Source organism: Pogona vitticeps, chromosome 4 (genome assembly GCF_051106095.1).
Source record: "Pogona vitticeps strain Pit_001003342236 chromosome 4, PviZW2.1, whole genome shotgun sequence".
NCBI classification, from domain to species: Eukaryota; Metazoa; Chordata; class Lepidosauria; order Squamata; family Agamidae; genus Pogona; species Pogona vitticeps.
The window spans coordinates 174,819,075-174,846,950 of record NC_135786.1 but is presented as its reverse complement, the minus strand read 5'-3'; the positions used below and the strand labels follow the sequence as shown (position 1 = coordinate 174,846,950).

Sequence of the window (27,876 nt, the reverse complement as noted above, 5' to 3'; positions counted from 1 at the left end):
ATAGCACACGTGTTAAACATCTTCTTGGTGGCTTTCATATTAACATGATGCAATAATTAATAGATATGTAGGGTTGTGTTCTCCAGTTTGTCTCTTTTCAGTGAAACATAAGGTTTGTTTACATAGATTCATTTGAAGCAGGATGGTGAGGGCCAGAAAGGATCACCTAAGGTTGGAGAGAGATCTGGTATGCTATTTGGTGTAACCCTCTCATCCAAATGGCACATACACCTCCAGTGACCCTATTTGGTCAGGGTCATTTAAGAAAGCAAGGGAAAGAGGGGGATCTCTAACCTTCTCCTATCTCCTCCCACTTCCAGAAGGAAGTTTTCAACTTTTTAAAAAAATGTAACTGATGCAACGTATCAAGACTGTTCTAGTACATTTTTTAAAAAACTTTTACTTCCTCTGCCCCTCAACAGAGCATTTTTGCTTCCTCCCTCTGCTCCATGGAGCAGCTGGTTCTCAGTGGTGGATTTGGCTAATCATGTTCTAGATCTGACATTTAAGAGAAAAGAAAAAATCTATCTTCTCCTGTTTCCAGTCTCCTCCTGCTTCCAGGAGGAACTTTTCACTTTTATTTTTTTTCCAAAGTGATTCAGCATATTAATGCTGTCTGAATTTTTTTTTTAAAAAAAAAAAAAAGGGGAGGCTCTGTCTGAAAACAAACTAAAATATAGTAACCCTACTTGCACAAAAAAACCAAAACAAAAACAGAAGCCCCTAACAAGGGAGCCAGAAAGGTGTGGGGACTCTGGGGACAAGCTGGGTTTTGCTCATGTGATCGCCAGAAAAAGGAGTGAACCAGCCTATCCCTGCAGCACACCAAACAGCAGGACAAATGCCCATCGATCGCACTCTTACATATGCAACAGAAAAGTCTAAACCCTAATGCTAACTAAATATCCCTGGAGGCACATGGGAGAGGAACAGCAGCATGCCTCTTCCTTAAAGAGTCAGGAAAGAAAGGAAGCAAGCCTGGTAGGCAGATCCTGAAAATATTAGTCTGACAACATATGTGAGAGGAATGTAGTGGGGTCAGAGGCACAAAACAGCAACCTCATCTCCCAAATCCCCTTCTGGTCATTTGGTTGGATAGGTGCTAAGAGGCAATGCTAGGAAGACACCAGGCGAATAAGGGAGAGGATGCAGCCTTTGAGCAGTGCTGAAAAACATTCTGAATAAGCTCAGAGGTGTTCCAATATTTATTTATTTATTTATTTATTTATTTATTTATTTATTTATTTATTTATTTATTTATTTATTTATTTATTTATTTATTTTATTTCTATCCCGCCTATCTGGTCATACTAGACCACTCTAGGCGGCTTATTAATTTTTTAATCTTTTTACTGATTTAGATCTGTAGTAAGTTACTGCTGCATTTCAGTATTACACTTACATGAGTGTCCTCTATGTGGAATTATGACATTATCCTTGCATTAACTTTTTCCCAGTTCTTATAAACAATATACAGTTGTTGGAAAGCTGAGGGAGTACAGTGGTGCCTTGCTAGACAGTTACCCCGCATGACAGTTTTTTTCGCTAGACATTGACTTTTTGCAGTCACTATAGCGATTCGCAAAACAGTGACTCCTATGGGGGAATTTCGCTGGATAATGTTTGGTCCCTGCTTTGCAAACCGATTTTCGCTAGATGACGATTTTGACAGCTCCCTCCGCACTTGCAAAACAGGTGTTTTCTGGACCTAAGCTTCTCAAGACAGCGATTTAAACAGCTGATCGGCAGTTCGCAAAGCGGCTTTCCTATGGCCGATCTTCACTAGACAACGACGATTCTTCTCCATTGGAACGTATTAAACAAGTCTCAATGCATTCCAATGGGGAAATGCTTTTCACTAGACAATTATTTCACTAAACAACAATTTCAGTGGAACGGATTATCATCGTCTAGCGAGGCACGACTGTATCATAAATGTTGGGGGGAGAGGGGGCAAAGAGTTATGCACATTAGCAACATGTTTGTTAGAGCCTGGTTACTTTAAACAAAATTCAAACTTTGACAGTCCCGCTCCATCAAATGAATGTGGGGAAGTCTTGTTTGTAGGTTTTCTTTGTTGCCCACTAGCCCACTTTCGCAATATTCACAACACTTATTTACTCTTGTCATTATGAACATTTGACATTCTCGTAGATTTCATCCTGTGTTTCCCCAGAGCTTGCCATATTTTGTCTTCTGTTCGCATTTGCTTTGTGTTGGCAGCCACAATTGTGTGAACGCTAGGGAGGAGAAAAGCAGATAGAAGAATGACTCAGCAAAGATGGATACCCTCCTAATAGAAATGAAACTCAGGATCAATTTCTTCATCAGAATAAATTGTCATTTCTTCTGATGAACCTATTTAGCACCACCACCACCACCCCAATTTAACAGGATTTTCTGTGGTTAAATGCTGCAGAAGTCAGATTGTAAACTAAGCCTGTGTTTATTCCCATAACAAAAGACACTAAATACAAAATCTTAAATTGAGGAAGATCACATACTATGAGAGACATCTTTTACCATTTGAGGGAGTACCTCTTCTGAAAATGTGTGATGTATATTATCTAATCTGACCAGGAGGGATTTTTCTTATATTGTACTTAAATGCACAATGTGACTCTTAGTAACAGATTAAATGTCTATATCTGTTATGTCCTAAATTTGCTGTAGCCAATTGGGCATATTCTGAGCTGGGAATTAAGGAGATCCAAAGGATTCATAGAATTTTGTATCCCAAGCCAGAAGCCTTCATGTACCATCCAGGCTACAGAGCACCAGAAGTATTAGTGCAAGAACAAATTGGTTTTCCTTCTGTCTAAGATACCTGGAAAATATAAAGCAGGATGGGGAATTTCTTGATTTTCAGATGTTTCTGGACTACCACTGTCATCTTTTTTCTTGACCAACCACCACGTTGGTCAAACCTGATAGAAGTTGGAATTCAACAACATGGAAGGGGTGCAAATTCCTTATATAAAGGCACAGATGCATAAAACCACCCATTGATCTTACTCTTGTACCCTATTACTATCAAGGATGGAGTAGTGAAGGGGTTGCCTCACCCCCAGAATTCCAGAGTAAAGCACTCCTCTGTTTGTACCGACCACCTATGAGTTCAACTACCTCAACTATGGCTGACCTAAATATTCTATAGGTCTTGCTTTGGACTTGAGATGCTTGCAATAGGTAAACAATGTGCACCTTGTTTTGATGCTGGGCAGCACTGGTCTTTTATCCCAAATGTTGCTTTTCAGCACTGTTTTTCATAATTGCCTTCTCTGCCCTCCATCTCACTTTCCCTCATTGGTCAGAGAACAACGGGGTCCTGAAAATGCATCAAAACAATGTGAATATATTCTTAAGTATGCCAGACTGATCTCTGAGCATGGGGACATTCTGATTTTTACAAGGTGGTGTCTGTTTAACCCTAATCCCTAAGACAGTAACAGTACTGATTTGTAAAAACATGTAAGATACAGTTGACATGTTCAGTCACCCAAGTCACTTGTGCATTGTTGTATGCATGCAGGAGTGACATACATCTTCCTGTACCTTAGAAATGTAACATGACAGGCAGCTCTGACTCAAAAGGTTGTCCAGGATTCATTGACTGTAAAGCCGGGGTACCATTTCCTTACAATGTTTTAGCTCACCATGTACCAAAGACTCTCTATACCCACAGTCTTCATGTCCCTTCCATCCTCCACTATTATTACAATGGTAATGTACAAATGCACAAATCACCAATGCCAAATAGCACCTTACAGATAGAAAAGAGACCTGTTGCAACTAACTAATTCCTGCTCTTCGTCTGGGCTAGAAAGTGTCAAATCCTCAGCTTCAAAATGGGTGCAGAAATAGCAATGGAGTAGTTTCACAATTAGACTTAAGAAATACAGAATGCCTGAGTCGTGTCCACCGGTAATATATCCCAACTCTGTAAATTGCAATTAGCTTGCTTTAGTTTGGCAATTCGTTCTTGAGAGGTAAACACTGGGTGTTTTTTTCCATGTTATGGATGGAAACACAGCAGTTCTGTGTCCCCAGAGTGCAATGTTTTATCACCACCTATTGCAAAGCTGCCATCTTGTCGGTTTCTGCCCCAGGAAAACTGCATTGATGTGCAGTAGGCAAAGATTGAAAGCTGAGCCTGACACAAAGAAGGATGCACTCAGCCAAGGCTTTTCTAGAGGGAAGCAACAACAAATTATGTGACTCTCTGTGACTCACAAATATTAGTTTATTACAATGCCATCTAAGATGCAACAGGAACAATATGTGGCTGGTGAACATCTTACACAAAGTTACACCCAGTTAGTTGGACATAAAATAGAAAAATGTTAAAGTTTCACAAGTTTTCAAACAACTTTTCTTTTATAAAGTGTTAATCATATTGTGAAGCAAATTGACTGACCCATAGTTTTGTTTTTGTGATACATAAAAGTATGCTAAATGAAATGGTAAGTCTGCTGATTTAGAGATGTGTGCCTTGACAAGTGCCACAGAAAATAACTCTGCCTCTGTGTGGTTTGGATTCCCTGTGCCTGGCAAAAATCTCAGAAAGAAATTTTGCAAAGTACCGAGAGAGTCTCAGGCCCCACTAACCTGTGCGTAAAAGATTTTCATCATGTTGATCCTCTTGTTCTTATTTTTCTTTCTGGTGACACACAGAAAGTTTGTTAATGTCACTTCTCTTGCTAGAACCAGGAACATTGTAAATTTCCATGAAATATTAAAATTGGTTCTGAAAATGGTAAGCTTTGAACAAAATCTGCATTTTTGAATGCATGGTTAACAATTCATTCAGTAATTTATAAGCTCTTGGCTTTTGTTCTGCACTGTGCTGGCCACTGTGCATTGCACTTGCAAATGTCTTATGTTGACAAAAGTTGAAGCACATTTCCTGGGTGGAAACCAGCAAAATATGGCCAGCTGTCTTAAATCATGGCTGCCCAACTAAGAGACACCATATGTTTTTGGGCTGCAACCCCAGTGAGTCCTAGTTGCCATACCCAGTGGCAATGGATATGGGAGATGCAACTCAACTGGCTTATACCCAGAAAAGTTGTTAGAAATCATGTAAACAAATACTAAGACATATTACGGTATTTATTATTCATCGTAGACAAGGCTATCTGGACCACAGCTCCCCATGAGAAACTCCTTGAAGTTTTAAGAACTTCAAAGGAGGCCCTTCTCTCAGTCACACCACCTTCACAGGCACATCACCTGAGAAGCTGAGAAAAAGTCCTTTTAGTGACCGTGGAACCTCTTTGTGAAAGGCTGACCAGGAAAAGACTTTTCTATCCAGATTGGCTTTTGGAACCAAAGAGAAATCTTTTAACGGGGAGAAGGTGCTTTAAAGAAATCTTTCTGCTTATCTTTGTTTTATTTTAAATTGCTTTGAGTTTAACGGTCTTTTAATACTATTACATTGTATATTTTAATTCAGGTATCTCTCCCCATCCCCATTCCATAAGCCTCCCTAGGTCCCTGAACTGGGAGACAGGCAGAATTTAAAATAACTCAATAAATAACTCAATAACTCAATCAATTAGTCAGTCAATCAATCAATCAATAATGGTACAGAATGATCTGTTTACCTTTTGTGATAAGCAATAGCCACAACACTGGCCAAGGTGATTATTATCAGTATTGCGGAAGCTCCAGCAATGAAGACAATGTGCTGCATAGAAATCAAAGGAACTAGAAAGAAAGGAGGATGGGAAATATTAACAACATGGATCAAAGAAAATACATGATTTTAAAGTAAGGTAGTACAGGATGGAGTTCCATACAGCATGTGTTGCAACTACAGTATTAACTTAAAAAGAAATGCTGAAGTGTGTGTTATCCTTAGAACAAATTATTAAAAAGCTAAGCAGTGGAGTCATCTGGAATAGCCTACAAAATCCAGTGTCTATCCTGACAATTTTGATTCCGACTCACACTGGGCTAACTCTCAAGACTAAGAAACCACTTCATTAAGAATACCCTGTTGTGCAAACTTTAATGAACACCAGACTAGATGACAACCTAGTTAATATTAACCGATATCGTCTTGGGACCGAGCACTGACAAACTTATCGCCATAAAGTGTTTCTTTCTATCTCCCAGCTTCTCTGGAGTACATCCTTCAGAGTGCCTCTTTTGATGACCATAGTATATAAGCAGCATTTTGGAAATGAAAAGACTGGAAACAAAGGCAAAGAGGTTCATATTTCAGTTTTCTGTCATCAGTAACTTTCAGAATATGCTCACCATCATCTCCTGAATTCAAGAGGCTAGATGAAAGAACCTCTCCACCCCACCCCACTACCAGTACAATATTAGTATTCTTCACCAAGCAAAAAACAATTCCCCCAGACTATTATCCCTTGAAGAGGGCAGGATATGAAGACTCTTCGCTCTTTGTACTACAGGCAAATGGTAAAGCCTGTACTTTTTATTTTGAAGAAAGCGTCAGATAACCATCTCTTAATAAAGAAAAAAATGTATAGTTCCCCACAACACCTTCATAAAGTGTTGTAAAAGAGTATTTTAAAAGATGATTTAAAGGGGAAAAAAGACATCACGGTACTCTGCCATTTCGATTACACTTAAAGATCAAAATCTCTCAGGATAACAATACTTCATCAGGCTTTCTCACATGTTTATCCCCATAAAAATTACATGCAGTAGATTATTAACATCCCTAGAAAAGTGTCTAAGAGACAGTGAACACAGGTTCTCCACATGGGTCATAGTAATGATCATAAGAAACCGTTGACCACTTAGCTACCTTGAAAATTCATATCCAACTAATCATTCAAAGGCATAATTAAAAAACAGAAAACAAAGAAGGGGCCTTTTGCATCCCTGTGCTTTGCTACTCAGTCCAGAAGTTTCAGCATTCCCTGTTTCTTTCCATAGAATCACTCAAGTCATAATCTCCAATCCATTTTAAATAACTCATTTGAAAAAAGCCAAGCACTCTGTGTCCACTGGTGTCACAAAGTCTAAGGTGTTTGATCCCAGCAGGACGAACCAGAGTGTCTTGGGTGGCAGAATCATTTCTAGTTCTCTCTGCTTTCTCGTGAGACCTAAACCTGTGTCTAGAAAAGGCCTTTGATGAAGGAAGGAGGAGTTTTGTGTCACTATTTTTTGCTTTCCCCTCATCTCAGGAGAACGTATGGCAGTGTGCAGTTCTGTCTTTGTTTACCTTTCCTCTCATCCCCAAGTATGCAGCAGCTGCATGGTGTCCCAACAAACCCTCACTGTTTTGGGTGTCTGACTCAATTCATGGGATTGGGGCTGCATGTTAAGACTCTGTAGTCCAGTATGGATGTGTTGAGGGGACAGCTTTTCCTAAATACCCTTTGCATCAGAGTCCATGTGCAGCAAACTACAGAAGACGCTTCCGGCTTTGTGCCCAGTGCCATAGTTTAGGTGACTGAAAATGATTCTAAAATGTTCTTCTCTAAAACTTGACAGAGGGGAAGTTCTGCCTATTATGATCCAGAGCAAACACCTTCAGATGAACCAGGTCAACTGTAGGTGATAAACAACTTGGTTTGCCAACCAAAACCACCTGCATTATGTTTTTCAAAGTGAACTATTTCTTAACCTGTGGCTCACTTATCACATATTTAATTACTAATAGCTGGTTGTCAGAGATGGGCATGAACCAGGAAACCAGTGGTTTGTGACAGTTCATGGTTACCAATGAACCACAAACTATCACAATCCCCCTCCAAAAAACCAAACTCATCCACGGTTCATTTTTCAGGTTTGTGCCAGAGGGAACCATCTGTTCACCCTTCCCTGAGCCCCATCACTTCCCTACCATGTCTTGAAGCTAACACTGCCATCTCCATCACCATCATCCTGAGAGGCAGCAGGCCCAGCTTCTTGTATGGAAACCTGGCTTGTTTTCTGTGCACATGTGACCGCCACTCAGTTGATAGGTGGGCACATGTACAGAAGCAAGGAGCCAGGCTTGCTGCCTCTCAGGATAGCATCAGTGTTGTTGGTGGTAGGTTCAAGATGATATAGGAAGGTGGCAGGGGCAGGGGGAGTAGGCATCACATTTTGCTGAAGCCAAAAAAAAGGGTCAAGTGGAAAAAAAGGTTCGGTGCTTCATTTCATTTTGGCAAAGTGGGATCCCCAAACCGAGCATGAACTGAACCACAAACCAACCCAGTTCGTGTTTTGTTCTGGTTTGTGGTTTGGTTCATGTCCGCCCCTACTGGTTAGGATAACTCTCATTATAGTGTGCAATCCTGCCTTTGACCAATGGCGTTCTATTACCTATACTTATGGGCAACTGCTAGGGGTCAGGGTGCTGCATGAGACCTCCATTTCCCTGGAACCCACAGAATACTGCACACCCATGACCACAAGTCCGCAGCACAATTTGTGATGGAGAAATGAAAGGGCCGCAGAGGCCATAAAAATGATCAAAAGGGATTTGTGGGGACCATGGGCTTGATGTCTGCCCCAACCCCATTTTGAAGCAATAACAGAGTCAGGCAACTCTTGGCTTCCTTGTTGCTGCTGAATGCCGCCTTGTTCTTTGTGCATCTTCTGTATTTCTAATCAAGCAGAACAACATTTAATGCAACATCTTTCATTTCCTAGAATCAAACTGTACAAGGCAGAGGCATGTCATTTGTCTCTTAACTTCAGGAGGAAAACAGGCTGCTGGGACACTATTTAACATTCTATGAAGGCTAGTTTCATTTCCTTTAAGTACTGCCTTAGAAAGCCCTGGTTTTTGACTTTTTCCCCCTTCTCAGGATTCCAAAAATGTTATGGGTGACTGGTTACAACCTCCACTGCCTGACCAGCACATCTACAGTTGAAATGTTGACAAGCCTGACAGTTACAATGCACTAAAAACTAATGAGTGGTTTGAACTGCTTGTCTTGTACCCTGCCACAAACAGGTTTACTAGATCTGCCAAGTACACACAGAGCGCAAGGACATGCCTGTGACTGTGAGAAACCACAGAGACATAGTCAAGCGTAGGCAAAGGAGTTGTGCCCCCAAGGAGATGGAGTAGTATATCGGATGTGGTCTCCTCCTACAGGTGGATTTTTTTCCACTTAACATTTGTCACATGATGAGCTTTCAAACGTTTTAGCATTTATCCTGAAGTTCTGTCCATATACAGTAGTTGTCACACAAGAATGAGCATGTGGCAGTCTTAGCAAAGCCACAATATCCATGGCCTATTAGGATACAACCAAGAAGGAAAGTGGAAACAGATTGAGTGCTTACATTACAATGCTACATTACATTGAAATATTTGTACAAAGCAAAAAAACAAAGAGTGCTGCTTATATACCGTCCCATAGCGCTTCAAGCACTCTCTGGGTGGTTTACAATATAATTATGCAGGCTACACATTGCCCCCCCCCAGCGAGCTGGGTACTCATTTTACCGACCTCGGAAGGATAGAAGGCTGAGTCAACCTTGAGCCGGCTACCTGGGATTTGAACACCAGGTCGTGAGCACAGTTTTAGCTGCAGTACAGCGATTTAACCACTGCGCCATGAGTGGTGCACTGCTTGACGACGACCCTGCTTGACGACAAAATCGCTTGATGACGAGTTTTTTTGCAATCGCTATAGCGATTGCAAAATGATGGTTCCTATGGGGTTTTTTCGCTTTACGTCGATTAGGTGCCTGCTTCGCGAACCATTTGTTCACAAAACGATGTTTTTTCCGGCTCCGCAAAATGGCTTCCCTTCACAAAATGGCTTCCCTCCCTTCGCAAAATGGCTGTTTTCCTGGCAGAAGCTTCAGAAGACAGCATTCTTAAACAGCTGATTGGCGATTCTCTATGGGCGATCTTCTCTGGACAATGAGATATTTCCCGATTGGAATGCATTAACCAGTTTTCAGAGCATTCCAATGGGTTTTTTTCTTCGCTTGACGACAATTTTGCTTAACAGCGATTTTCCTGGAACAGATTATCATCGTCAAGCAGGGCACCAATCTAGTTTAAACATAGGTATTATCCCTCCCTCCCTCCCTTCCTTTTTAACATCTCCAGGCTATGACCTGTGAGTGGAGGCACATTTTGGCACCACCAAGACTACCGAACATAGGCCAAAATCCAGTTGCTTTGCACAGTAAATTGCACTAGAGTAGGCCAATGGAGTCAGTAGGGATGCTGTGTGTCAACTCCTCCATAACTTCCATTGATTTAAATGAGCCTATTCCATTTGTGATTTAGTACTGGATTTCAAGGCATTTACATACCAACATGGCTGAGCTCTTGGAATATATTGGCTGTTGGGTGATGATATTTTGGAATATCATCACCCAACAACATTAATCTTTATTTTATTTTAATTTAAAACTCTCTATTTTCACTGCTCCCTCAATGTTATGACGGCTCCCTAGGGATTCCTTTTGGGAAGCTCAGGATGAAAGAGAGGGAAGGCTTTAATATAAGACCACTGGCAGTGATCAAGCAGCAATTTTCCAATATTAAAGGCTCCCCCACCTACATTCTGGGGCTCCCCATAACTTCCCAAGGTGAGAAGAAATCTCTAGAGACCCTCAGAACCTGAAGAAGAGAGGCAGGGAGATTAACATGGCCATGTGATAATGCCATCACTATTTAAGTGGAGTTACGTGACAGGATTTCAGCCATTGCCTGGAATCACAATCAGTAGCAGTAAAACTAAATTTGCAAGCAGCACCACTTTGAAATATCACCTCACTAGAAATTAAAATAAAAAAACAGGAACAGCAGCACTGAAGAAATTTTGAAGTACCCCTCAGTGTGGACAGATAACACAACAAACTAAATTAAGGGGAAGAAAATAACAAAGCATGTAGAGGAAACAGGAATTGTTGGTTTCTATGTTCACAGGGCATAGCCAAGGAGAATATATCAGGGTTAGGATGAATTAGTCAATGAGAATGTCAACTCGGTAGAAAAGTGGATGAAAAGTGAATTACACCTTGGAAGCCACAGTTGGGAAATGAATGCTAGCTGATCCAGAAAGCCTCTTTTTATGTTGTGAATTACAGGAAGAAGAAAAAGGTTCCTGGGGCAGTTATACAAATGCCGTTTATTTTCTTACTGGTGGATTTGTGGTTCAAACTCTTCTGGGCCTTTCTTCTTCAACAAAAAATAAATTAGCTCTCTAAGAGTGTGATCGGATGAGTGTTTTGCTCACTGCGTGGACAAGCACTGTGTGCTCACTGCACGGATAGGCTTGCACACTCGTAAAGATGGTAATCAGATGATGTCTCTACTGGAGCAAACCAGCCTGTCCTCCCAGAGTGTTCCTAGCCACATTTTTGTCAATACTGTATCATGAAGTGGCTTAATAAGAGAGAGGCTTCATGATACAGTATAGGCAAATTAAACTCCATGGAAGTGTTTCCAAAGGCAGTGTGTGTGACTTGGCTTGGCTTTTTATGAGGCAAATGGAGCAGGGGAGGCAGCAGGCAGAGGCGGAAGAGGAATTTCCAGCACAGAGAGCCTGCCTTTGGGAAGCTGAAACCTCCTGTGCATGGACATGCATGACCCATTTGTGCAAGTGCAAGTGCCTGCCTGTGCCTTGGGTTGGCTTTTTAAAAGGGACAAGAGGAACAGTGGTGGCAGGAGGAGACAGGATGGGGTGTTTGTTTGCTTTTCTTGACCAGATCTTTAAAAGAAAAGCAAAAAAAAAAAAAAAAAAAGCTTCTCATTGCCTCCTTCCTGACTCTTCCTGCTTCTGGCACCAGGCTGGTGAGGGCTAAATAGGGTAACTTCAGCTCCATATGCCATTCGGATGTGGAGATCACACCAAATGGCAGACCAGACCTCCTAATGACCTGATTTAGCCTGATCCAGCCTAATCCAAAACAGGCCTGTAGATTACCACTAAGTTTGTATAGCTGTGCTGGTTCTCTCCTGCTTGACGGGGAAGTGCTCAGAAATATATATATATATAGGGAACATTGGTAGCAACAATATATGAAGATAAGCCATTATTTTTTTAACATCTTTCCTTTGCAGCCTTTCCTCTTTAACACCCATTTGTCTTCTTCCTTTCCTGTCTAGCTTAAAACTACCCCAAACAAGCTTTGTGGTTTCCTCACTGCCCCGTTCCCCGTCATCACCCTTTGCCTGTCTTTAAAAAAAAAAGAAAACACCAGATATTGGGTCCTAGTAAAGTGAGCAATTTTGTATATGTTTCAATGAATATATGCCACTGAGCAAAAATAAACCTTTAGAAAACTTCCATTGCAAAGTCAGTGCCCAGTCCCTTCCTTCAACTTACCGTTACCAGTAATGGTCAGTTTTGTCCATCCAGATTCATTTTTGCCATTTGCTCCAAAGCAGGAACAGTGATATAACCCAGCGTCACTAGCTGAGACGTTCCACAGGACAAGGGTGCTATACTCTTCGGTGGCGCAGTCTATCTGTACATGCCCTTCATAATCTGAACCATAGACCTGCAGACCAGATTCAAGACACTGACCTATGAAGTCCACACGGTCTACTTGAACCCTTTCCCATATCACTTGATTCACTGTGATATCAGAGTCATGCCAGCACATTATGGTGACATTTCGCCTTGGTTTAGTAACTTGGGAATCTGCAGTAACATCAGGATCCAAAAAGACTTGTGACTTAGAATCATCTGTAAAAGAAGTAAATTGAGGAGAGAAATTAAGGATGCTGTTTATAGCAGTTAATGTTTGAACTCCTGTTGCTACAACTATACTGTGTTAGGCCTGATGATGTCATAAACAGTGGTGGCAATTATTTGGAAATTAAACATTTGCAACTTCTTTTCTGAAGGCCCCAAGGCTACCATGTACTCCCTTTCATTCTCAGGAAACCATTGGCAGTAGTGGGATGGGAGGGGAGATTTTTTTTAGTTACATAAACTGATGCTGCAGGTAAAGTCACCCTGGCAGTGGCAATTTTTGGTAAACACCCAGAGTAGACTTTTGGTCTAGATGGGCAAGATAGAAATCAAATCAAATCAAACCAAATCAAATCAAATCAAATCAAATCAAATCAATCAATCAATCAATACTTCCCCCTTTTGTTTCACTATCTGCCCAGATCTCAAATAATATAAGGGATTACATAGGAGCCTTGGGATCTTCATAAGAATAGTTGCAAATGTCTGATTTCCAAAATCAGCACCACACCAGATGTTATAATCCTCTGAAACACCAATCAGCTTTTGCCACCATAAGCAATGGTAAGAGATAATGCGAGTTACAGCAAAACCATATATAGAAGGCCACAGTGACCCTCTTCAGTTTAGAAGTAATCCTAGGTTTAGAAAGAATAGATATTGTTTCCCTTCCAAATATATATGAATGTGATATTTACCATATGTAATTCAGGAAACAAGACTGCACATTCTATATATGTGGTTGTTGGATGTGAACTATCTAATGGATGGATGGATGGCTTAAACATAGCTGGTAGAGTGCTCAAGGCTATCCAACAGTGTATCGTTTATTTGTTAAAGTTCTGCACTGCCTTCTCATCAAAGTGTGCTCAAGTCACAGTTGTGCAGTAGGACACAACAAAAAAACAAACAAAAAAGAAAAAGAAAAGGCAGGCAAAAGTCATCAGAAAAAAAAACCTGTTGCATTGCCCACTCCTTTCTAAGTGCATCAGAAATGTCAGGTTAAATCACCAGGTATCTGGCTGAATTTTGGATTTCTCTAGCTGTCTCTGGTGCTAGTTACATTTTTGCATTCAGCATATACATGGGCATTACCTTGTATATTGTTCTCTTTCTAAAATCTGGAAATTTTCTTTAGTAATAGACATACACTAAATATGAAAATAGTCCACTATTAATTTCTGAACATCTGATGTTGAGCTTTAGAAGCATGTTGCACAATCTTGCACCCTATTAAAATCTAAGTGATTTATACTATTAAGAGCACTGTCCATTTGACACTATTAAGAATTATGGATTTTGCTTTTACAATGTGCTTTAGTGCTGTCCTGTACTCAGATCTATGAATCTACAATATAAATTCTCTGTCCTAGAGGATTGGTCTCAGTAGAGATAGTTGTTCCTTACTCTTAATTTCTCACAAGAACATTATTTCACAGAAACAGCTCGTCTCAATAGCTAGCATTGCATCGGTCTTTAGCTGCTAATGGTTTCTTACACTGCAGGTAGAAAACCGTGGGGAGACAGTGAGGATATGTTTACGCACTTATCTTCTACTTTTTGCAAAACCAGAATGAGGAGAGCAGCAGGAAGGGCCATAGCTTTGTTGTGAAGTCACCGATATCCCATGTCAAAAGATTTCATGGCCAAGAACTGGAAACAGAACACTATGACATTGTGAGGTGAGTTGTGATCCAAGATGAGGGCAGGCAAAGGTTGTGAGCAGTTGTGCTGCAACTACTTCTGGACCAGCTGATGGTAGACATAGGCACAAGAGTCTGGGTTACACAATCCCAGAATCTGAATAAAAATGGTACAGTAACTGGATAATATGGCAACATGGATCAGAGCTACCCATTTTTGCCAGACAGACAGTGCACTGAGCTACTATGGTGAATGCTATGATTCCTGCTTGAGCTTATCCTACATGGCCTTAGCTGTAGCACACATGACATGTTTCTTCCCAATCCTATGCTGCTGTTGGGGGTTGTGGAAGTCCAGACCATAGGCTTTTTCCTGGCCTTCTGCCACTCTTTCCGGACCTTGTCCAACAGGTCTGGAAAGAGTGCCACACCCTGTCTTGTTCCATATAGCCCACCAGCTTGCTCTCCTTGCTCTTGACCAACAGTGCCCAAGCACAACCACACACACTTAGACTTTTGCACTGATCCATTGAAATCTTGTGATGTATGGGAATGGGTAGAAATGAGTGTGCGAGCTTTAAAGCTACCTCAAAAATAAGAATGAGAGTTTCTCCTCTTCCATGTTGCCCACCTTGAAATTTACCTCCTCCCTCCTCATGAGAAGTGGGGAAGCATGGCCATTTTCTGTGACTTCAACTGATGCCCTGTGACTTGACATACTCTGTCAAAAGGAAGGAACTGGAAGGTGGAATAGGATTACCTTGCATCTCACATGGCTTTCAATTTTTTCTCCACTGTGTTCAATACACAAATCCTGGTGCAAAGAGCATTTGCATTTACCAAAGATAAACACGGTAACAGAGGGGTTTATTTTTTAATGCTCTTTTAAAAAAAACTACATTGCTGTAGTAGAGCTAAATTTTCTTCCTTCCTCAGTAAATGGTTCACAGTAGCAAAAATTTTGGTGCACATGTTCACCGCTCATTTGATAGTATGCATATCATTTTTATGGCAAACTGTCACAGATTTCACTAGTTCTGGATATACGGCTTCTTAGGTCTGCAGACTCACTCTTCATTTTCCCTGCTGTCACATAACAACCTCATATTTCTATCCTTTTAAATTACCTCTTAGTGGAATGCAACAATTACATGACCTGAAATGCTGACACATTGCAGATCAGCCATATAGTAGGAAATTATATGAACATGATACATGTGGTTCTCAATTTTCTGCATGGTAATAAGAAACTGACTATTATGGGCATTTAAGGTTCATTTTGAGACTTCTAAATTCTCTTCGATGGCTTATATTATTTCCATCATTTTTTTCAACAGTACCAAATCTGCAATAATTTATACGAGTACTATATAGCGCTTACGTACTGTGGTGCAGAGCACGATGTCTTGGTTAGCTGGAGAGGAAAGAAAACAAGTTCTAAGCACTCAGAGCAAGTCACATTTGACCTAGGATTCCTCATATTAGACTTTAAGTCTAAAGGAGGAAGAACTTGATTCCAGTAATAAACTAGAGGATTGAAGTCTTTGAGAACTATACTTCCTCCAAGCTGGCAGTGAGCTGCAATCAGCCAGTTAGAAAATGGCCATTCTTTCAGAGGAAACCATGCTGTAACTCTCATGTGCCTCAGGCCCAGCAAATCAAGATGACAAAAAGGTTGCAAGTCCACTTCTTCACAAAAGTTTGCATTAAAATATAGCAATTAGTGCCACAGTGTTGTTTTTATTATTTTTTTATTTTTATTTTTGTTTCTGCCTGACATGCTAGCACAGACCAACTTGGCTATCTCTTCTAAAGCTACAAAAAGGTTGCAGTTATTGACCTTTATCTACCTTCTGATAAGAATACCAGCAAGGGGAAGGATCTGTCTGGACTGAACTAGATTTAAAAAGAGCTTAGGAAAAGCATTCATGGCTATTGTGATAGGAGCACCAGCTGAGTTATAGGAGTTGTAGTCTAACCAAACCAACAGTTTGTATAAGCTCTGGATTTCAGCACAAAGAAGGAGGAGGAGGAGCGGTGGCGGTGGTGGAGGAGGTCTCTTAACTGCATTCTCAGGACCATTACCACCACCACCCTTCTAAAGACAGATGATCATGTATTAAAATATTGCTTATTATCTTCTTGGCCACTTAAAATCCCCTAATCTGAGAGAGGGACATTCAAGAAATTGACAGAGGGAGTTTGTTCTGGCCATGAATAGCTAATAGAATAATGACTTCCCCACTGTTAAATATTACTCTTATTCTAAGTTCATTTGTTTTGGGTTTTGGGGGGTAAATATTGTTTTAGAGGAATCTGCATTTATTTGTTATCCTCAAATAACAAATAAATAATGTATAACCAACAAACAAACAAATAAGAAGCTTCAAAATGGTGTGAAAACTATGGTATAGGTTCTCAGCACTAATTTTTGCAAAAGCAAAAGTCAAAACATTATATACAACATGAGTACCTTTGGTTGCACTGGATTGTCCTTTGCTTTTCCAACAGTAATATTGTCATGCCTGATGGGGTCTTGTATACTTGTCAGAAAAAGGCTATTCTTGGTAGTGGCCATGACTGAGCAGTGAGGTCAGTCCAACATAATGTCTGTCAAACAGAAGAATGTTCAGGAGAAGATAGTTCCTGTTGACCTTCATGAGCTGAGCATCTAACTGCCTTTTCTCCTTCATGGGGCCAGAGAACATGTTTCTCCAATATGAGCCTTTCCACCTTTTTCATAGGGACTTAGTTATTAACCACTTCAAGTTGGAATTTGGGGGTCTAGATGTTCAGTTATTCAGCATCCTAAACAGGAGAGGACAGACTTTCAGGTTCATTGGGAAATAATGATAAAAGGTCACAGTTTAACCATGACTGCCTGTTTTACACTGGTAACATATACACAGCAAATTCCATAATTAAACAGTCCGGGCAGCAGATGGAATTGGACAGCTGGTGCAGTTCACCCATGGCAGTTGCATGACAAAAGAAACAATTGTCTTTGCATTTTTTTTCTTCTTCAGCTAAAACAGCTTTATGATGAAAAAGGGAAGAATGCAAGTATGCACAAAGTTATAGACTGAGGTAGGTTTTCCCCCATAAGCCATCTACACACTAAGTGCCTGTGAATTGTTGGTTAATGATTACTGACAAAACTGCACATCAGTCTAAAAAGCACATTGTTATGATCTGGTATCCAGTTGAAATGGACTTATAGCTTTCTTAATAAGTGAGAAATTTAAAGATTGGCTCTATCACCACCAGTGAGTTTCCATGACTGAGCCAGGATTAAAGCCCAGACCTCCTGAGTCCTAGTCTGTCACTCTATCCATGACACCACACTGAATATCCTAGAATGAGCATAGACGTCTTTAAATGAGAAATCCAAGCAGACACGTACAATGCTGATTGATAAAAATCTCTCCAATACCATCAAGAAGTAATGTGGAATTCTCTTGCTATTTTACAGGCCAGTTCTGCTGCTCTTATAGCTCAAATGAAGGTGTATACATAGTTATAAAGGAAATAAACGGAATTTAAATATTGCTTTCTGTTTTGTCATACTCTGTCCAAAAGTCACAGGACATACTTATGCAATACATGCAAATAAATAATGTTTGTTTAGAAAGTCGCTTTAGGATTTAGCATGGAGTTCTTCTTACTTCATATGAAATACCTCTTCCAAATATATTCTGCAACCACTTTCTCCCATTCAGTATTCCAAAGCCACACAGAATTCTCACAAAGACAAATTCAGAGCTGCAATGGTTTGTAGAGGTATAATTTGCCAGGAGTGGGGACAATGTAGAGCATTCAGTTAATGGTCATGGAAGTACTACGCCACATCACTGTCCAATCTCCTTTCTCTGCTTGAAATTCTTAACTTCTAAAATGTTTCTTTCTTTTTTAACACAAACTTTTGTGGAACTCTGATATTTTCAGGCTCAGGAATGGAAGACAGGGAGGGGGAAAGTAGGTGGTAATATATTTGCAAATGAGCAGCACAACTGAAGGGCGACATTTTTTACTGTAATGTGCACAACTGTAGTTACAACAAGCAAAACCATATTGCTATATAGAGTTACAGAGCTGGAAAGGGTTGTAGAGCTTTCTAGTGCAAGCCCCTGTTGAATACATGAATTAACAAAGTAAGATTTTTGACTTGCAGTTTCAGGGGAAACGGACTACGTAGGGGGGATACAAATCCTTAACTAACTAGAATGAAGAGGAGACCATTTTGTTCAACTAGGTATTTGGACGCACAGAGAGTGGGTGTCAAAGAGGGTTTAGCTGCTTCCCAGCTTTGGAACTCTCTGCTGAGGGAATCTAGCCTGTTCCCTCTGTGTTGTTCTATCACCAGTAGGCAAGGGTGTTTTTATTTTCAGCTCTCAGGAAAAATCAAAAGTAAAATTAAAAAACAAAGAAGACGGAAATGCTATGGCCCCTTAAAGACTGCTATCTTTTTTCTGACAGCCATTTAGGATGTAAACTGGGTTACTGGTGGAAGTGGTGGCTGTTTCTTTTTCTCAGTGTGTTTTCCAGCTTCACACCAGTTTTTCATGTTTTAGTCTTGTCTGTTCTACCCATTTTGTGGGTAGAAATGTGAGAAATGAATAACTAAAAATGCAACTAAGCTGCCTTTCTCTTCTCAAAGGCACACAAGAGGCTGCCTCACAACAAGTCAGGCAATGGGTCCAACTAGCATATTATTGTTAACACTGACTGGCAGCAGCTTTCTAGAGTTCTGACACAGTTATTTCCTAGGCCTATTTAGAGATCCTTGATGATTTTCCATTCATGTCCTAATGAATCCCAGCCCTGTTTAGCTTCCAAAGTCAGAGGAGAGCAACATGCTCAGGATATCGCATTCAAAATTCTACCTCTAAGGACATTGTGCAAAAGAGAAAGAAGCATGTATGGTTGCCATGGAATGTTTGGTTTGCCTTGGAAACAGCATTGCCTCAGGCATGACTTGCATCGCCGATGGGTATCAGCTTTTCTTGACAGATTACCAATAATGTTAAAACAATGGTAAAAACAATTACCTTACCTGATTGCACAACCTGTATTCGCTTTTCCCAGATTCCATGTGGAAATGTGTGAAAGGAACATAGATAAAACCCTGTATCTTCCTCATCAGCATTGTTAAAAATCAGGGACTTGTTGTTTGTGGTATTGTTACTAATGCGGACTCTAGTCTTATATCCATTTGCAATAGACAGGTCATAAGGCAATCTGAAGACTGCAATCTTCTCTTTGCTGCTGTTATTTTCCTTACGCCATGACATCTGGATTATTCTTCCAATCTTTGGATAGACACATTCAAGAGTCATATCTCTGGCAAGTTTCATTGTAGAATCCACATGTTTTCCTTCCAATGGGACAAACATACAGCCTAAAGCAAAGGAAGAGCAGTGGCTTCTTTGAAACACTAAACAACAAATACACATACACAACACCTGCATTTTCTACTGTCTGAGCAAAATACTTCCAACTAAGATCCCTTACAAGACCAAAAGTGCTTCCAAATGTGACATCATCAATTTTTTTAAAGTACAATTTAGACTGCAATCCTATACACTTCCACCTGGGAGCAACCTGCTCTGACTACAGTGCAATTTATTCTGCATAAAACAACAGAAAATAGCTTTTTAAGAGAAACAATAACTAGAGAAATATTTGTACGTTTACCCTAGATAAATTAAGTATGAATAAGTAAGTAGATATAAGTAAGAGTAATTTATGCCTATGGAACTTATTGCCAAATAAGTAAATGTTGGATTAGCAGTTAGGAAATAATATCAGACATAACATGTCAGATAAGAAACTTGTCTTACTTGTATAGGACAATAGCACAGCGACAGTGAGGAAAGCAAGGCAATCCATTTCCAACAATGCTATAGCGACATGTGTTAGAAAGTCTTGAAGGTTTCTGCTATTTCCTGGCCACATGAGGCGCTTGATAGTATTTTTATCTTGCTGCAGTGAACTAGCAACCAGATGTTATTGACTCCGTGGGGAACCACAGTATTTAAAGAGCCTATACCAAATAAAGTATTAAAGACACAGATACATATTGAACACCTATTGTGTCTCCTGAGCCCCATGAGAATTTAAATGCCTCTTCTGCCTAACAAGAGAGACCTCCTTACTCATAACTGGAGTAATCCATTTCTGCTTCTCACTATCATGGTTTGCTTAGACAGAGAGTGCGCAAGACTTTTTCACTTGTTTGCTTTTTCTCTCTCATTGCATAAAAAAATGCTAGAGCAACAACAATAACAACATATCACAGTAGATTTGACAGAAAACAACAGATTCCTTTGTGCACATTTGTGTAGAGCTGTTTTTTTGTCTATAACCCTATCCCCCACACAATGTACATGGCATGAGACAGCATTATTGTAAAATGGCTGCTTGTAGGTCTAGTTCTCTGTCACTTCAATAAAATATGGTTCTGAGGGACTAAAATGTTCCATCCTAGTGCACAAGACTTAACAAAATTTATTTTCTATTCATCTCAATTGCTCAGAAGCATTTTCATATGTGGCTTCAATACCTTTCAACATTTGGCATAACTTCTTAGCTTGGATTTCGCTTAAATAAAATCAATTATGTGAATGCAGTCTCTTGACTCCATTTTCCTTCTCTTTCATTGTTTGTTCTTCCACGTTAAATTTAAGACCCAAAGCTTCTGACAGCAGAGTCCCATCACTTTTTTGGGGTACTTGACAGGGTCCTGGGCGTGCTGATATACAGAGCCTTATGTCCACTGTATCTCTTAGCAACCATGTGAGATAAAATTAAGCTGAGTTATTTGCCCAGAATTCTGTAGAGCCTCTGGGCTGAGCGGCTTGTATTAAGACAAAAAAAAAAAAAAAAGCAAACAAACACCAAACCCAAATCATAAATAGATATGTTAGACTTCCTTGTCATGAAAACATTCCCTACCCCAGACCTCCTAATAAACCATTCCAATTTCTTACTAAGTGGGGTGGCTTGCCACTCTAGTAGAGTAAAAGGTATACTAATTCAATTTGCCTTCATCAATTTAGTCAGATCAATAAAGCCTAAAAATACTGTCTCAAGTGAGCAAGCAAGAACGTCATTGGACTTAAAACCAAAATCTTTACAGAGGGCTGTTTCAGGCTGAGCGTTGCAATCTCCCCCACCCCCCTTTTTCTTTAGAAACTTCATAGAAAGCAGTGTTACAGTAATGAGGGGTTTAGCCTAATGTTGATTAACCCCTTTCCTCAAATATCCAATAGCTTAGATTATTCAAGCGATTTTGAGTTTATAGTACTCCATGTGCATGCCGCACAATTCCCACTTTTGGACAAAGACGAGACAGCAGACATTTCCTCTCCTTATCTGAGCATCTGCCCGTTCCTCTGAATAGCTGTTTGCCACATTTTGTCTGGACTTGCAGATAAGAATAATCTATAATAGTTGTGTACAGTGTGTAATGGGTTTCTTATTTTACAAAATTGTGCCCAGTTAATAGGATGCAATGATCTTCCACCACTGGCCATTCTGAGAGCTGTATTACAAAAGCCAATATAGGAAAATGGCAAGAATTTCAATACTATTAGTGATATTATTCAACTAGCCCTTGCTTGATCCCATTGGGTGTAGCTCTACCGCACAAGTGGTGTTTTGGTGTAGTAAGGTAAAGGTAAAGGTAAAGGTTCCCATTGACAATTTTTGTCCAGTCATGTTCGACTCTAGGGGGCGGTGCTCATCCCCGTTTCCAAGCCATAGAGCCAGTGTTTTTGTCCGAAGACAATCTTCCATGGTCACATGGCCAGTGCGACTTAGAAACGGAACACTGTTACCTTCCCACTGAGGTGGTCCCTATTTATCTACTTGCATTTGCATGCTTTCGAACCGCTAGGTTGGCGGGAGCTGGGACAAGCGACGGGCGCTCACTCTGTCGCATGGATTCGATCTTACGACTGCTTGGTCTTCTGACCCTGCAGCACAGGCTTCTGCAGTTTAGCCCGCAGCGCCACCATGTCCCACACTGGTGTAGTAAGAGCAATGGCTAATTAGGTAGTGTTCTGCCACAAGCTCATTGCATGTGACTGGAAAAGACATAGAAATCGAACTGGTTCCTAGTTCTAATTCATTCTCAGGTACACAGGCCATGGTCAACGGATAGGGATTTTTCTCAAGCAGGTGGATCAACATTTGATGGCATGGACAGTACATCATCTGTTGTGGCACAATGGAATCTGAAGTGACTCAGAGCTTTTAGGCTAGAAGTTTGCAATAGCTGCCCTAGCTTACATTAGGTGTGCTTATGCCTTCTCCACCCCACTTCCCAATTTTAATTTATTTTCAGCCTAAGCCAATTCACTATGAGAACTGTGTTAAATGTGTTAAATCTTCATTATAGTCCTAAATCAGCCTCCTATTTCAAACCACCATGTTATTAAGGTAAAAAAGTAGTTGTTGTGGATATAGATAAATCTGAAATCCTGACTTAACTGAGACATCAAGTAGCAATGGCCAGCTTAGTGATCCTCAGCCTGTCTTTCCTCTCTGTGAAATGGGATTAACAGTAAGGAAGATAGTTTTCACTTTTGATAAACCATGATAGTAGGAGTTGTCGAAGGATAGCATGCAATGTTTAATAGTATTTAATCTAAAACTGCTATATGAATTTTAATGTTTCCTATTCACCACAGTGACACCCTCTTTCCAGATGGGATGGTAGCGACAGCTATTAACTGCCTGAAAAAAATAACACACTTTTGCATATCTGAGGGCTGCAAAGCACTTTTCCAACATAAATTAAACTTGACAACACACCTCAATGAAAAATACATCTTTATTTTGATTTAAAGAGTTGGATTGGCTCAGTAGAATGTTCTGGAGGCAGAAGCAGCATGAGCACTCAGTTGTTGCATTTCTTTCCCTTATTTTCTCAAATTTTAATTTGTCAGATAATCACCCATGCTTTATATTTCTCTCTGCAATGTCTGATTAAACCTGACAATGAGTCCTGACGGGAGGCTGCAGACATTTCAAAGAGATACAACATCTATTTGTTGTTCAAGATGTACCTCTTACCTTTTTAAGAAACTGCAGTCAATTTATAATGTGATAGAAGACTTGCCCAACCAAAGGACATTAAACATATTCCTATGAAGTTCAACATCTTTGTAACATTTTGTGCAGAAACAGTTGATCACTCGGGGACAATTGTGGGTATGCGTAATTTTTGGAAATTACGTTTTTACCCTCTGTTTTGTTTTCACAATCAAAGCAAAAAGGCACATACCATGCTTTTACAGCAGTGTCCTAATACCTCCCAGTTACAATAATCACAATAAAAAGGCATTTTGCTATTGACTCAGACCCCATCCCTGCCCAAATAGCAAAGTGTTCATAGATTATATCAAACAGACATTTGCATGTAACGGTATACTCTTGATTCTTCTTTGGTGCAAAATATTGTGTTTCAGGAGTCACATTACCCAGCAGATAGTGAGAAAACAACTAGTCACACAGTTAGAAAGCAATAAGAATGTTGAAAGTTTAAAGTGAACATAGAATAGTAAAACCTTGTACAGGTATTTCTTCTGTCCTGTTCTATAGCACTTGCTTATCTTATCTCTAGCTATTATGCTTGTCAGTAAGAAATCATCATCTGTTAAGGGAGTGTGCGTCTGTGACTTTATCTTGTCTCTCGCAGAGTAAAGAGCAGATAAACGCACACAACAGCTTCTTCTTTTCAGCAGTGTATTTACAAAATATATACAGGATATACATACATACAGCACTTCAGTATTCAGTATTCAAACCGGCAGCATGACATGCAGACATCAGTACACAGGAGAAGAGAATGACTGTACAGAGTTCATTTCTTAAATACAGTTCTGGCATCAGTCTGGTCCAATCCCGTCTAAGGTGACTTCATGCACACAGGTGTGGCAATCTTCATATTGCAGAGAAATTGCATCAGCCAGGGATGAAGGAATGACGTCATCTCAATCTTGTTCTGCACACACACATATTATGTTCAGGCTATATAAAAATTATATACCTTAACACTCCTCCTAATTTTTAAATTGCCTGAACCCATTACACATTCCCAATGCATCTATACACTTTTCATGCTTTTGAGCACACAACGGTTTAGTCAATATGTCTGCAATATTTTCTTCAGTCTTACAATATTCTAATTCAATTAGTTTTCCTTTTACAGCTTCCCTTACGTTATGATATTTTATATCAACATGTTTGCTCCTGTTTTTTACTCTATCTGTTTTGGCCATTTGTATACAGGTGGTATTGTCTTCCATTACTTTTATTGCATTATCTGTTTTACACTTTAAGTCTTTTGTTAATTGTTTATACCAGATTAATTCAGAGCATAAATCTGACAAAGCAGCAAACTCTGCTTCAGAAGTTGAGATTGCTACAGAATTTTGCTTTCGTGATTTCCAACCAACTATATTACTTCCAAATTTTATGACAAACCCAGTCATAGATTTTCTGTCTTTTTCATCGTTGGCCCAGTCACTATCCACATAAGCTGACATCATCATCATCTTGCAACTGCAGAGCTGGAAGGGCCCTAGGAATCATTAAGTCCAGCCCCTGTCAGGGGTCCACGGTGGGGAACGGAACTCCCAACATCTGGCTGCACAGCCACATTCCTAAACTACTGAGCTATTCAATGGTTCGTTTTGATATTACATGGTAGCTGAAGGTCTGAAATGTCTGGCTGCTATATACTTATATATCATGTTGCCACAATCTAGTTACTCATCGTAAGAAAGGAGACCATAGGAGGATGGCTGGCATTAAAATCCCACACTTGCCAGGCAGGTTGGGGAGTAGAAGTTAACCAGTTCTAACTCTGACTTGGAGCAACACTGTCAACCTTATTTAGTTCTTCCACTCCTGCTTCTTAGGACATCTTCCTGTCTTAGGAGAAACCCAACTTGCGGATGTCTTAGGGAATTTTTCCATGGCTTCAAGCAAGTCCTTTTCTCATCTGCTAGCCAATCCTGCTGGCATGCAAGTCTGCACCGCAGTCTCTGGCAAGATTACTGGGTGAAACAGGGGCCACCATTGGTGAGAGTGAGACAGGGAGACTGAGGAGCTTCTAATGTCACCAGCAGTGTGTGTGTGTGTGTTTAATTAATTCACATCCCTATTTTCTAATTAGGAACTCAGTCAGCATGAAAGGGTAACTCAAGTGGTTTCTCATCCCTTCACTAGAGCTAGATGTCTTCTGCTTCACTAAAATATCTATGTTGTGCTCCTGCAGGCAAGGACTTTGGACGTGAGAGCACTCCTTTTGGCTCCTTTGCTCAGTCAGAAAGCCACCATATTTTCATGGGTCACTGTTATCAAGGGTTTTATGTGTTCAGTTCATTTTGTTGAAGAGATTTGTTCCCATAGTTACAAAGCAGCTCATTCAACCACAATCTTGTTTGTATAGTCTGGGGGAAAAAAGTGCTTATATGTATCGGGGCTTTTCATAAGACAGCCAGTGTGGCATCTGTAATGACATGGACTTCAAGAAGAAGTTGGAAACGTTTTGTGTTTTTTCCAACTACCACTTTCAGATTGTCCAGGATATTACAGCTCTGGAGGATTCTGGGAACTAGAAACCAAAAAGGTTATATTTCCATGTTCTGCGAGACTTTTGAAAACATTTGAAGCTTTTCCTTTTTTCTTTTGGCTGTTGAAGAGGCTTAAAGTCCAAGATACAGTAATCCACCCCCCACACTCAAGTAACTGTTCCATGTTCTGCCAAAAAGTGATGACATTTGTTCATGAGATCCTTCTCACAGGAACATGCTGAATTAAGTAACCAGATGTATTTTGCCTCTGGGAACCAACCTCCTAGGAATTATGAACATACAAATACTGATGTTATCAATGAATGCAAACAGGATGATGGGGAATAGCATCGTATCTTTACGATCTTATGTGATATTTGCCTGCTGTTTAGTTGCTGTGTGCAATTTTTTTTAAAAAAAATGAAACTTTAATATAACGTTTTTCCTTTCTATAAGAAACAGTTGCTATTCATTCTCATGCAGTCACAGGTAGACAGATTATCTTCAGATCTGTGGTTTCACCGAGCAAGCCACAGGCATTGCTTGTTATTTCCACTATGCATGGAAACTTCCTCAACCTACAGAATGTAGCTTTCTTCTTCCTACTAAACAGTAGCATCATTCTTTCTTTCTTAATTTAGGAGCCCTGGCAATAGCAAACACCATATTGACTCTGTCTTTCTCGTAAACCCTATATGAGAATTATGGCACTTCTAATTTTTGCTCATGCAAAAATGGAATGGACTAACAGATAGAAAAGTAATGCTTAGGCATCACTGTCTACACTACATAAACAAAGATACTAAACAATACGTTCTTTGTATAATGCTCACTTATAACAAATCTATTTTGCTGTGTTCTGCACAGGGTAGGGATTAATTCTCTATGCAGAAGGTAACAGATGGGGCTCTTAAAAGTGTTTCACTGCACTAACAAGCATAACAAAGAAACTCTTGGAGAAAATCACAAAGCACAGGCTATAATGTTTGAATGCAGTGGTGTTAAACAGTACCTTCTCCTTTCACTTCTGACTTGGGTCACTGTAGGGACAGCACCCACACTACTCTCTGTATGGGTGCTACAACCAAGGCTGTAAACATCTAGAACCACCACCACCCCAGAATGTTTTGGATAATAGCTCCCATAATCCCTTGCCACTGGCCATGATATTTTATTTTATTTTATTTTCATTTGTATGGCACCTTTCTCCCAATTAGGAGATTCAAAGCAGCTCACAAGTTATTGAAAAACAAACTGACTAGGACCACAATGATAACACACACACATACCAATTAAACATGTAACAGTATAAAAACAATGTAATAAAACTTTAAAATCCCTTAAAACACATTGAAAACACACATAAAATAAAAATAGTGTCCGCCACACAAATCAAAAACTGCCCAATTAGTTAAAAGTTTGTCTTGTTGTGCTTCTGGGGGTTATTCAAAATATGTGAAGGACCAAAGTCCCCTCTTTGCTGGAGGGAAGGTGGAGTACCACAGGATACGAAGGGTGCAAACATTGTCACATTGTACAAGAAGGCGACAGCGGCGACTGCAGTAACTACTGTGGCATCTCTCTTCTCAGCATTGTAGGGAAGCTGCTTGCCTGTGTTATGCTGATGAGATTCCAGGGGCTTGCAGACAGTCTATCCAGAATCACAGTGTGGGTTTTAAGCTAATAGATCCACCACTGACATGGTATTTTCCCTCAGACAATTGCAGGAGAAATGTAGGGAACGACAGCCAATCTTTGTGGCCTTCATAGATGTCACAAAGGCCTTTGATTTGGTTAGCAGGGATGACCTCTATTACCATTTCGACACAAGAATTTGAGGTTGTTCATGATTTTGTGTACCTTGCCTCAACGATCTCTGACACTCTCTCCCTAGATGTCGAGCTGGATAAATGCATTGGTAAAGCAGCTACCATGTTCTCTAGACTTACAAAAAGAGTATGGCTTAATAAGAAGCTGACGGCATATACCAAGATCCAGGTATGT

General features: G+C 40.1%; 1 protein-coding gene across 4 annotated transcripts; it reads right to left on the bottom strand.

Moving 5' to 3' along the window:
- Positions 1-1,331: 1,331 nt before the first annotated feature.
- CD226 (CD226 molecule) lies at positions 1,332-23,790 on the bottom strand. Of its 4 annotated transcripts, XR_012086813.2 has the most exons (7): positions 20,128-23,790; positions 19,341-19,685; positions 12,273-12,635; positions 5,607-5,709; positions 4,609-4,660; positions 3,205-3,328; positions 2,088-2,240 (listed from the first exon to the last, which is right to left on the bottom strand). XR_012086813.2 is itself a non-coding variant. In XM_020796649.3 (6 exons), the coding sequence occupies exons 1-6, from the start codon at positions 20,240-20,242 to the stop codon at positions 2,130-2,132; spliced, it is 1,089 nt and encodes a 362-aa protein (XP_020652308.3). In that variant the 5' UTR covers positions 20,243-23,790; the 3' UTR covers positions 1,332-2,129. The 4 variants fall into 4 exon arrangements, 3 of the variants coding, with proteins under 3 accessions (XP_020652308.3, XP_020652311.3, XP_020652309.3); XM_020796649.3 differs by lacking the exon at positions 3,205-3,328 and having other exon boundaries at positions 1,332-2,240; XM_020796652.3 differs by lacking the exon at positions 3,205-3,328 and having other exon boundaries at positions 1,332-2,240; positions 12,474-12,635.
- Positions 23,791-27,876: the final 4,086 nt, after the last annotated feature.